Source organism: Silurus meridionalis, chromosome 14, assembly GCF_014805685.1.
Source record: "Silurus meridionalis isolate SWU-2019-XX chromosome 14, ASM1480568v1, whole genome shotgun sequence".
Lineage (NCBI taxonomy): Eukaryota > Metazoa > Chordata > Actinopteri > Siluriformes > Siluridae > Silurus > Silurus meridionalis.
The window spans coordinates 13,612,168-13,625,180 of NC_060897.1; the positions used below are offsets into that span (position 1 = coordinate 13,612,168).

General features: G+C 38.1%; 1 protein-coding gene across 1 annotated transcript in view; it reads right to left on the reverse strand.

Annotated features, from left to right (window-relative positions):
- LOC124397165 (Na(+)/H(+) exchange regulatory cofactor NHE-RF2) overlaps positions 1 to 5,044 on the reverse strand; it is a 41,017-nt gene extending 35,973 nt beyond the window's left edge. Inside the window, exons 1-2 of the mRNA XM_046866684.1 lie at positions 4,396 to 5,044; positions 1,437 to 1,688 (exon numbers count right to left, since the gene is read on the reverse strand). Coding sequence (XP_046722640.1) covers positions 1,437 to 1,688; positions 4,396 to 4,602 — 459 coding nt within the window. The 5' untranslated portion in view covers positions 4,603 to 5,044. The remainder of the gene's footprint in view (positions 1 to 1,436; positions 1,689 to 4,395) is intronic.
- Between the last annotated feature and the right edge of the window lie 7,969 nt (positions 5,045 to 13,013).

Consider the following 13,013-nt stretch of genomic DNA (forward strand, 5'->3'; position numbering starts at 1 on the left):
TGGGAAGATGTTCCACTAGATTTTGGAGTGTGCTTATGGATATTTATGTTCACCAGCCACAAGGGTATTACGAAAGGCAGGTACTGATGTAATAATGATTTTTGTAAATACTTTTGGAAATATAGTGTATATATATCAGAAAAGTCCTGGTCTGTGATATGCAGCTTCTTAAACAAACAGTGCTAGCTGAGGATGGACAAAGGATGTTATCTATGAAGATTTAAAGCATCTGTTGCAATATTATTATTATATTTTTTACAGCATTTATACACAGGGGTTTTAAGGTTTTTCCTACTTAACATATTCATGTTGTCATGTACTGGAATGATGCTCTGTATCTTTAAGAAATGAAAGTGCAATGCATACTGGGAGCGGGATGTTGAATATGTGTAGTGTGCTGGAGAACACGAGTAAAGATGATGTTCAGAATCCCAATTGGTGTGTGTGACTAAGTTAATAAGATAAACGAGGTATATAAAACAGATACACAACACATGCCTTTGCAAAACAATACGTATTAATCAGAGCCCAGTGGTTAAAGATACAGTAAGTAGTTACGGTACAGGTGTATTAACAAACGGCAGAAGAAGAGATATTGTTGATTTGTGGCTTGTCACCATGGACAGAATGGTCAGATTCAGAAACAGGTATAGGATATATTTAGGACTGCAGAAAGACAACCTAATAAAAAGGTAAATATGTAATGAGACCAGTCCATATCGTAGCTTATCAGGAATACGATTATTTTACTCCACAATGGTAAAGGTCAAAGTGTTAGCATATGAGAATTCCTTAAACCTTCTCCGCAGCATCTAACCTCTGAACCCAGACAGGATGCAGCCATGTAGGTCAGTTGTCAGATTGTAGTCCAGGACTTGTTTGTAGTGATATGGTAATATATAAAATGTTTCAGAGAGCTGTCCCCATAGGTTAGGGACTGCTGTTATTTTAGAAGATGCAGACTCAATGGTATGCTCTTGTTTAAAGAGTAAGAATATCCATAGATATCCTTCTGTAATGCAGTCGTAAGAGTTAACTGTCATATCACAATGCAGCTCTGGCTACCTGGGAGAGGTGACCTATATTCAAATATCACCATGGCTCAGTCATGATTACTGAGTCATTTAAAATTTAAGAAGATCTTGCCATGCTGTATAAATATCATCAGTAACATGTGAAAGTTCAGCTCATAAATTCAGGCAGTAGATCTTTAATGCCTTACTAGCACAATGATTTACATAGCACAAGCTTTGAAGAAGAAAAAAAAAATTCCTAGACACTATGTTTTTTTTTAATTCTATACACTAGGCAACTCCCATTTTAAAAAGCAAAAAAAGGAAGGGGAAAAAGACAGTTTAGCACTTATGTACTCCACAATTCGCCCATCAATATATCAAGTTTTTTTGTATAGAGATAAAAGCTGTAACACTGTGTACCTTTTTGGTAGCCCGTGATGGGGACCTCCTGCTGGGTTTGGATATCTCACGACCCGTTGGCAATTTAGACACCGAGTTGTTTTCTCGCTTGCTGGGGATCGGGGGAGGGGAGGAGGAAGATGCTGATGGACTGACTCGCACAGCCATGTCTTCTGTGCAGGTGAGACGCAGACTGCGCAGGTACTCATCTGTCTCACGGTCCACTACCAGCAGCCTGGTTTCGTGCTCGATTGCCTTGATCCTCTGCACCACCTGAGAACCAAAATAAAGCATCACATAAACCACGGAAATGTAAAAACTGTTCGCTGTCCTATAAGAAGACTTAGATTTCTTCTTTCATTTTGTGAATAACTTCCAGGTCTATTATTCAGTTTCAGCAGAATGAAATATGGCGACTCATCATAATTTTTGAAACTTAATATTAATCTGTGATCGACTGTAGTCCTCTTCAGGGTGTGCACCAAGGTTTCCTGCTCCCTGGCCAGAAAAAGCAGTTACTAAAATGAATAAATTAATTAATTAATTTATCCATTATTATATTACATGTAAAGGCTAAAAAAAATATGCATCAAAACAATTTATATTCTTTTTTAGTACTAAAACCTGGCCCGCATATTACAACAATTGCAGTCATTACTGATTGGAGCTGCATTATTTCTAGAAGAGGCCTCTCGAAAATGGACCATCATCAAAGCATTAGTCCTCTAGCCTGCCTGTATATGGCATGCAAACCCTCAAACTGCATTGTCATATTGAGCCAGTGATGAAGAACAGACACACATGCAGCGCTTTCAAGTGCCAGCTAGAGACAGCCAGACATCCCGTACCATAGTACTTAAGCAGCAGTTAGCATGATTAACGATGTTGTTTTGAGCTGGACATCTTGTGCTTGGAACTGAACTTAAGTCATATTTCAGTAGGGTCACATTTGGGATGTGAATACCCCACCGATACACAAGGCCTTTTCTATGATATGCATTATGCATCACAATGCATACAATCTGATCTGCTTTAAAACTTTTAATAGAAATATTTCATAAATTATTATCAGAGAAGGAAAAGTAAAGTGGACTGTGACCCATATTAACCAGCCCTAAGCGCATACATAATGTCATTGCAGTTATCTAACAGTATTATACACCTATCATACCTATAATATTAAAGGCCAACAGATAAAGTGTATAACATTGATTATCTAGATTATCTTTGGCACATCTCATAATGTAGGATATACTTGGCAGCAAACACTTCATAGCATGTAAGGAAAAAGGAAAAATAATCAAGCATAAGAATCTGAGCAACAATGGCAGGGGTTACAAGACTAGGTCAGAGCACCTTCAAAACACTATGTGATGGGTCAGAGCATCTCCAAAAAATAATAAAAGAAAGGATAAAGGGTGAACCAGCAAAGCAGTGCACTGCTGAACCCATCCCAGGTGCCCACGGCTATTCATGTGGAGCATGGAGAGGTTACTTTGACATGTGGTACCCACCTTAACATTGTTGCCAATGCATTCCCTTATGGTAACCATATTCCCTTACATATGTGGCTTCATTTAGCAGGATAATACACCCTACAACACTACAGAAATGGTTTAGGAGACATAACGTAGAGCTCAAACTGACTCGGCTTCCATTTTCCCCAGATCTAAGCCGATCTGTGAGATGTGCCAGAGAAACAATTGCAGTCTATGGAGGTTCCACCTTGCTAGACTGCTGCAAGACTTTAAAAATCCTTCGCTAACGTTTTAGTTTTTGATTCCGCTAAACATCTTTGGAATCAGGTCTTGTAGAATCCGTGCCTCAATGATTCATCAATGATAAGACCATCAGCCTAATTTTGTGTGGGTCCCCCCTGCACCACGACAAAAAAACTCATCAAGGCATGGACTGCACAACTTATCCCAGCTCCAGGGTCTGAGCTTCGAACTTCACCTTAGATGACTGTCTGTGTGCCTGCACTCCACATGGCTGTGTCTCTATTTTCCTCCCACCACCAAAACATCAGAGTGGACAGATTGGCGTTTATAGTCGCACCTAGATATGAAGGTGTGCACAAAACCCTGAGAGGGACTGATATTCCATGCAAGGTGGATTCCAGCATTCCAGCCCAGTATTCCTGTATTCACCACAACCCTGACTAGGATAAAGCTCTTATTAAAGATGAATGAAATGAAGTTAAAGTTAGTTCATGAAAGAAATCATAACAATACAGTTTTCCGGTAAAGTTGTGCACATTTCAATAGCCTTTAAATATGTTTTTATTAGTTTTAAATAGTTATGGCAGCAAGCAACTATGATGGGATGTAAAATTTTAAACAAGGTCTTGCTTACAGAATACTGGAATTGAACACCAAAACAATGTAGGTAACGCTTACTGTTTTTAAAAAGGAATCACTACACAAGTCTTTATATTTTAGCATTTTTTTAAGCAGTGAAGTACAGCTAAACTCAAGCAATTGCATTTTGAGAAATGTTTCGATATACAGATCTCTCCAGAAACTTGTGTTGTTCTGGCACACCAGTTGAATTGTTTGTTTTTGTTTGGTTTTCGTTTTGTTGTTTTTTTTGGACATGCGCTTTGTTGACTACTCGTTCACAACGGCCAAGCCAAACCACAAACTGAAATGCGGGTATAGAAGTAGTTTTATGGTAACCAACAAGACCTGGGAAAAGTATACATGAACAGTTTTATGGATGCATACAGGATTTATTGGTAGAATACACATTTTAAAATGGAATGCATGAATTTGCATAGGTTTGTGCATTTAGAAGGATGAAATATACAATATGAAACAATGTACATCTCAGCTGTTTACATAACAGAACATGTGTTTATATGGAAGGAACGCTACATAAAACAGGGGTTATTCAGTTCTTATTAAAAATAAGATGGGATGCGTGCGTGCGTTCGTGCGGTGCGTGTGTGTGTGTGTGAAAGAGAGAACAGGCTGCTTACTTGCTGGTGGGTTTCTCGCTCAACATTGTCCCCGTTCACCTCCACCACTCGGTCCCCCGCGCGCAGTCCCGACTCCTCTGCAGGAGAATCAGGCTCCACTTTGCGGATGTACTGTCCAGTTTTTCCCTTCTCTCCGTGCAAATGAAAGCCGTAGCCATTCTCACTTTTGTTCATGCAGCAAAGCCGTGGTTTCAGATCGCTCGCCATGCTTTCTGCTTCAGCATCCAAAAAGTCCACGCGCCAATAACCGGAGACTATTCCCGAAAAAACAAGACATTAGCGCAGGAAAAAAAAAAAAGAAAAATGCCTCCACTTAGTACATGATTCTGGTACTAAGGATTTACATGTAAGACAAAAAAAATCTCCCTTTCATGAAGCTTCAGTGTCCGGTATCCGAACAGCACTTTATGGCGCGAGCCCTTGTGTGTTCGTGCGTGCAGCGTCCATTTCCTTTGCTTTGCGTTTTCCCACCAGAGCTGAAACAAATGCACGGTCTGCAATGCCAGAGTTTATCAGCTGCATGTCAGCTTTAGTGATAAGCAGCAGGAGGGTCCCTGTGTAACATCCTGACAGCACGAGCAACAGGCGATATCCCCTGTTCAGTCTTCCATCACTTGTGCGCGCTCGCGCGTGTGTGTGAGTGCGCGCGCGTGCGTGTGTTTGTGTGTACTGCCCACACTATGCACTTCTACTTGAGTGAAAGTGAAGAACCCCAGCGAAGGCACTGGTCTGGAGCTTTCTGGAAACCAGCACCGCCATGCAGAAGTTTTCTGGAAACATGCTTGCTCACTGTTTTTGTTTATATTTATTTTCTTTTTTTTTTTTTTAAAGCTGTTTATGTGTGTTGTTTGTATTGTTTAGAAAGCAACAGATGGAAAAGTCGTTGTCGCGGTCTCTTTTAAAAGTTCAAAGATTTGTTCCAGACTGAAGTGAAAATAAATACAAATGCAATTCTTTTGATAAAAATGTAACGAGCACTACAGGGTAAACACGAGACGATGCTGCCGCCTATTGGCTGACAAGAGAAAATATTTTGCGAAGTAGCAAAGAGTTTTGCATTTAAAGGCTGAATAAGCAGATTTGTTAGGAGCTGTGCAAAAAGAACTTAACAATCTTCTCATGTCAAAAAATATATAAATCAGCAGTGGTGGTAAGCATATTTGCTTCACACACATGAGGTTGGGGGTTTAAATCCCAGGTTTTCTCTGGTTACTGGTTACTTCTCCACAGATCCAAAGAATATATAGTATACAGTAGGTATTTTGTTGAATGTTTGATATAAAGGTCATTTTATATATACAATCTACAACATTATTTTACCTTCATTAAAGAGTTTCAGTTGTGCCCTGCACATAGTGTCATGTATTTAGTCACGGAATTATGTTGAACCATGGTACAAAGGAACATTTAAAATACTTTAAATAGAGCAGGCCAAAATAAATATGGCAATGAGTTAAATGTAAACACACACCAATTTGTGTGATGTGATGTGACAGTGTGGCAATAAAATTAAACCCTTCAAGCAGCTACACTACAGGAAAGATGAAATTTTAAAGCAGAAAATAAATTGGAGTATTGCTATTTGAAGCCAGCAGTTGCTTTAAAAGAGTCACTGGGCAACCTTAACGCAGCCAAAACAACAATTAAATAGAGAACAATAAGCAATAGACAGCAATCATCTTCATTTCTAAACCCCACGTAAAACTCCTCTGCATGTTTGAATGGTTTTTTTTGGTACAATATATTCTGGTCAGACCGAAAAAAAAGAACTCTAGAAACAATTCAGCTTGTTTGGTGAAATAAATGTGTCAGAATCACCATACCCACAGTGAAATACAAAGGTGGGAGCATCACGATTGGAACAATGTTCCTGCACGTTACTGACATTCAAGATGTTTAACTGATGTTCAAGATGCTAATTGAACCTTATAATCCAAAAAAACGAATCTAAGGAGAAGACAGATGTATCAACAAAACAACCTCTCCAAACATACAGCCGAAATGACTTATTAAGACTTGTATGGCCTGGCAAACTTAACAAAAATTGATATTATGTGATTTTATGTTGGCGACCATCATAAAATTAGTGAATTGCAGTCTATCTGCAAAGAGGAATAGGTCATTATTTAACCACAGTTCTGAAAAAAGCTTTTTATTGTAGATGTGGTGAAGCTGTAACTTCCAAATACTGTCTAAACATTTTTTTAATATATATTTCTAATGTTTATGAGTACATACATTCATGTCCATATTGATTAACACAAAGTCAAAAGACTTGTGCATTTGTGTAAATGTAACAAAAAAGCTAAATATAAATAACAGAAAAGTAAAGAATATTTTCCCCTCACACTTTAAAAGGTGTGCACAAAAATCCCTAACAGGTTTGACAGTCTTTTTCTTTTCTTAGATAGATTTATGCATGATGTTATGTAAAATAAAATTATTGTTATAAAGCTATTTAAGATAGCAAAATACCCAGGATCATATCTAGATAAATCAGCCAGAAAATATTTATTAAGAAGGAAGACTAATATGCTTATAAATCTCCACACCAATTCTTATTGAATTACTGTTACAAATTTTACTTAAGTCCATCAATTATTAACTATGAGGTGTGTTTGTGTGTGAATGAGATCATTAACACTATTTGTTACATTTAGTTTTAGGGAAATGCACTGAAGGTGTGTAGGCAACATATTCTACTTCTTATTATTATCATCATTATCATCATCATCATTATTATTATTATTATTATTATTATTATTATTATTATTATTATTATTACATTTATGTAAGATCTGTAAATGTGCACCTTACTGAGTCTGGGTGCTTGGGCCTTAAAAAGTCTGCAATCTGTTTATATTGCTATTGATAAAAATAATCAACAATAGCAATTCCATCGATAAAAATAGCAAGTACTACTATTTATTGCTATATCTTGAAAAATATACACACTCTTAGACAATTTCATATTGTCTTCAAACATTTTTCCATAGAAGCACTCCTAGTTTACTGTATATAAACATGTGTATCAGATTATAAAGGACCCCCACCCCCCATAACAGCAAGGTATAGGCTGTGCATCTACTGTAGCTTCTTATACTCTCTACACCCAGACAAAAAAGTTAACAAATGCTACTTAATAGCTCACTGTTTGAGTAATTATATTGGTTATTTGTTCTAATTATACACTGTAATACACTATAATTATTATTATTTGTAATAACACTATAATTATATTTATTTATTAACAAATACATAAATGTATTTATAAAAACATATCATTTTGACAGCCATATCATTATTCACCATATTCAAGCATTTTCAACAAGAACAAATGTCTCTTATTATCTTTGGGCATGGTTGGCTGAGATTCGTTTACTCTTTGTCTGCTTTAGTTCCTTGTTATGACGATATGTAAATTCTAGATTTGCACTTTAGTAAACTGCACAAATCTGAAGATAAAGAGCCTGCAAATACTTCATGTGATTAAAGCAAGCCTTTTCCTTTATTTCATCTGGTCAGGCTGATACACATACCTATCTTTTAATTGAGGGATTCATCCATGTTTCCATCTAAACCCACTGAACTCAGATCGTCTTTGTTTTTGCTGCCACCTATCTGCCATGCCTCAGATTAATACAATGCTATTAGAGTCTTAATATGCCATAATTTAGAGCCAGTTTACATTAAAGTTTGCACAAGAAATGTCAAGTTGCAGAACAGCCATGTGTACCACTTGAAAGGATTCATTTGGATTACTCTGTAAGAGAATTGAATGTTCAACACATTCAACAATGTCGAAGTTCTGCATTGTAATGTTAACCATGATAATGAATCATAAATCAATGGTGTTTACCTGAGGTACAATAAAAGTGTTTTGGGGTCAGAAAAAAATGCACATAAAATCATGTATTTTTTGTTATGCGTCTATACATTGTTAGTAGAATACTATAAATCTAACAAATGGATGAAATATTGTATATAGAATAATGTTTAAGAAAAAATCTGTACTAAAGGGCCCATGGAATTTCATTTACAGTTACAAGGCTCTCTGATTTGTAATCACTATTCCATATAAACCTGTGTACACATTTTCTATTCTTTCTCATTAGAGGGCAAGCATGCATGTTTATCAAGTCAGTTAAATGAATTATGCCTGAGATTCAATCCTAAAATAAATAATTCAAATTTTAACATGCACACACACACACACACACACACACACACACACACACACACACACACACACACAATACTGTGCAAAAGGTTTAGGCAGATGTGAAACAATGCTGTAAAGAAAACATCATCTACCTACTATTCAATTCAGTTCAATTCATTTTTATTTGTATAGCGCTTTTAACTATGAACATTGTCTCAAAGCAGCTTTACACAGATAATGTGGTGATAAAAATAAGATGTTCTTTATAAGTGTAAGTTTGTCCCTGATGAGAAAGCTGGTGGCGACTGTGGCAAGGAAAAACTCCCTAAGATGGCAAAGGAAGAAACCTTGAGAGGAACCAGACTCAAGAGGAAACCCATCCTCATCTGGGTTGCACTAAATGCAATTTATTAAAGATAAACGATGTTGAGGTGTGCAGTGATGGTGATCAGAAGCAAACTGTAGTCCTGAGTCAGTGTAGCAGACTGTTGACATTAACTACAGTCCAAATCCATCCTTAAAGCTCTCATTCTTATTCCGGAATTTCATGGAACCACCCAAGGCGTTGATGCTGCACAGCTGCAGAGAGTTGCCTCCATTTGAAGAGAACACTATCCAGAGGCAGGCCTGGATGAAGTGGGAAGATCTGAGGAAGGAAGAGGGGCAGGAACGGTGTTCACTGGAACCCCAGGAGCATGTTTAACTCAACAGAGAGAGAGAGAGAGAGAGAGAGAGAGAGAGAGAAGAGGGGTGACAGTAAGAGAAGGACTACATTACTACATTTCAGGTTGATGCCCCCTTGTTTCTTGGATAGTAGTCTACCTAACTGAAATACCTCAGTTTGTGCATTTACAACACTGTGTGTCAAAAAAGTGATCAGCAATACTGGGGCCCCACAGGGGACAGTGTTATCTCCCTTCCTCTTTACTGTCTATACCACTGACTTCAACTACCAGATAGAGTCTTGCGATCTTCAGAAAATGTTCAGATAACCCTGCAGTAGTGTACTGTATTGGTGATAGTGATGAGAAGGAGTACAGGACAGTAGTGGAGAATTTTGTCACATGGTGTGAGGACAACTTTCTACAACTTATTTTGGCCAATACAAAGTAGCTGGTTGTGAACCTAAGAAAGAGAAAAGCACCTGTGACTCATTCGTCGTGTTGGTGTGGAGATGGTGGAGGATTACAAATACCTGGGGGTTTATATAAACAATAAACTAGAATGGACTAAGAACACTGAAGTACTCTACAGGAGGGGCCAGAGCCACCTCTATTTTGTGAGAAGGCGGAGGCCCATCAAACATCTGCAGGACAATGCTGAGGATGTTTCTTAAGACTGTTGTGGCAAGTGCTCTCCTGTATGCTGTGGTATGCTGGGGAAGCAGGCTGAGAGTGGCAGACTCTCACATACTCAACAAAACTGATCCGGAAGGCCAACGATGGAAAACTTAGAAAACTTCCCCCATCCACTACATAAAACACTGGTCAGTCTAAGGAGTACATACAGTGACAGCCTCATACAACCACGATGCACCATAGCGCGACACAGGAGATCATTTCTGCCTGCGGCCATGAAACTATAACTTCTTCCACTGAGGGTTAAACAGCCACGATATAGATGCAATATGTTATAGATAATATTGATATAGTTATATTTATATGTTATATTCATATATTTTATACCATACAATATATATATTGTTGATACCTTGTGCAATTATGTGCAATAATCTCAGTAAAATAATAATAATTTGTTACATTAACAATAACTTTTATAATTATTAATGTAGTCTGAATTTTTCTGCCATCTGTTTTTCACTGCTGCTACAAATTCCATTCATGCTGCTACACATTAATTTCTCTTAATATATACCTTAATATGAATCTTCTTATTTTTGGGGGTTCTCCTATTAGGGGTCGCCACAGCAGATCATCCGTCTCCATGCCCCCCTGTCCTCTACACCTGCCTCTTTCAAACCAACTTCCTGCATGTCTGCCCTCACCACATCCATTAACCTTCTCCTTGGCCTTCCTCTTTTCCTCCTTCCTGGCAGCTCCATCCTCAGCATTCTCTTACCGATATACCCCATGTCCCTCCCCTGCACAAGTCCAAACCATCTTAATCACGCCTTATCCTTTCTCTTTAAAACATTCTACATGCGCTGTCCCTCTAATAAACTTGTTTCTAAGTCTGTCCATAATCGTCACTCCCAACAAAAACCTCAACATCTTCAGCTCTGCTACCTCCAGCTCTGCTCTGCTCAATGCCACTGTCTCTAAACCATACAACATAGCAGGTCTCACCACAGTCCTATAAACTTTTCACTCTCGCAATCACAAATCACTCCTGCCACTCTTTTCCACCCACTCCATCCTGCCTGCACACCTTTCTTCAATTTTCTAACACACTCTACATTACTTTGCACTGTTGACCCCAGGTACCTGAACTCCTCCACCTTCTCCACCTCTTCTCCCTGCAACGCACCACTCCACTGCCCTCCCTCTCATTCACACACATGTACACATGTGCTAAATGCCGCAAATGTAAATGTATGTAAATGTAAATGTACTCTTTCTTACTCCTACTGACTTTCATTCCCCTTCTCTCCAGCTCCAGGCTCTTCTCAACCTGCTTCCTACTCTCACCACAAATCACAATATCATCCGTAAATATCATAGTCCACGGAGACTCCTGTCTGACCTCGTCCGTCAACTTGTCAATAACCACTGCAAACAGGAAAGGGCTTAGAGCCGAACCTTGATGCAGTTCAACCTTTACCTTGAACCAGTCTGTCGTTCCTACAGCACACTTCACTACTGTCACACTGTCCTCATACATGCCCTGCACCACTCTCACATACTTCTCTGACACAACAGACTTCCACATACAATACCATAACTCCTCTCTCGACACCCTGACATACGCTTTCTCTAAATCCACAAACACAGAATGCAACTCCTTTCGACCTTTTCTATACTTTTCTAAGCAAATATTGTGTCAGTAGTGCTCTTTCCCGAAATAAAACCATACCGTTGCTCACAGATGGTCACCTCTTCTCTCAGCCTGCTTCCACTACTCTATCCCATAACTTCATGGTGTGACTAATAAACTTTATTTCCCTGTAGTTACTGCAGGTCTGCACATCTCTCTTATTCTTAAAAATTGGTACCAGCACACTCTAATTCATTCCTCAGGCACCTTCCAAAATCTTGTTAAACAATCTGTTTAAAAACTCCACTGCATCTCTCCTAAACATTTCTACGCTTCTACTGGTATGTCATCTGGTCCTACTGACTTCCACTTTAGTCAAACAGTTCAAATTTCAGAGGGCTTGCTGCCATTTTTCTGTACACACTGTTCCTATGTTTTCATGCATAGTTGCATCGCTTAGCTTTGTTTATACATCATAGTATTCTTAGACAAAATTCTTCCATTCCATGTGACATGGAACTGTCTTCCAAAACCTCACCTTAGTAGCAGAGTTTATCTGTTTCTTACCCTGTTTCTCACAGCTGTTTCTCTTTCATTTAATGACTGTGTTTCAATCTACATATGAAAGTGATAATTATTAACATCTACTTGGTGTAACTGGTTAATCATACACCTGACTCTGTGTTATTCAACTTATGTCTGGTTGAAGTTGAAGTTGAAGTTGTGTATGTATATATATATATATATATATATATATATATATATATATATATATATATATATACAGTACAGACCAAAAGTTTGGACACACCTTCTCATTCAAAGAGTTTTCTTTATTTTCATGACTATGAAAATTGTAGATTCACACTGAAGGCATCAAAACTATGAATTAACACATGTGGAATTATATATGGAATTATATACATAACAAAAAAGTGTGAAACAACTGAAAAATGTCATATTCTAGGTTCTTCAAAGTAGCCACCTTTTGCTTTGATTACTGCTTTGCACACTTTTGGCATTCTCTTGATGAGCTTCAAGAGGTAGTCACCTGAAATGGTCTTCCAACAGTCTTGAAGGAGTTCCCCGAGAGCACTTGTTGGCCCTTTTGCCTTCACTCTGCGGTCCAGCTCACCCCTAACCCATCTCGATTGGGTTCAGGTCCGGTGACTGTGGAGGCCAGGTCATCTGGCGCAGCACCCCATCACTCTCCTTCTTGGTCAAATAGCCCTTGATGCCTTCAGTGTGACTCTACAATTTTCAAAGTCATGAAAATAAAGAAAACTCTCTGAATGAGAAGGTGTGTCCAAACATTCTGTCTGTACTGTATATATATATATATATATATATATATATATATATATATATATATATATATATATATATATATATACTTAGAAATCATGGAGGGTCTGAAATTGTCATCGTAGGTGCATGTCCACTGTGAGAGACACAATCCAGAAATCACAATATATGATTTTTAAACAATTTATTTTTATGATACAGCTGCAAATAAGTATTT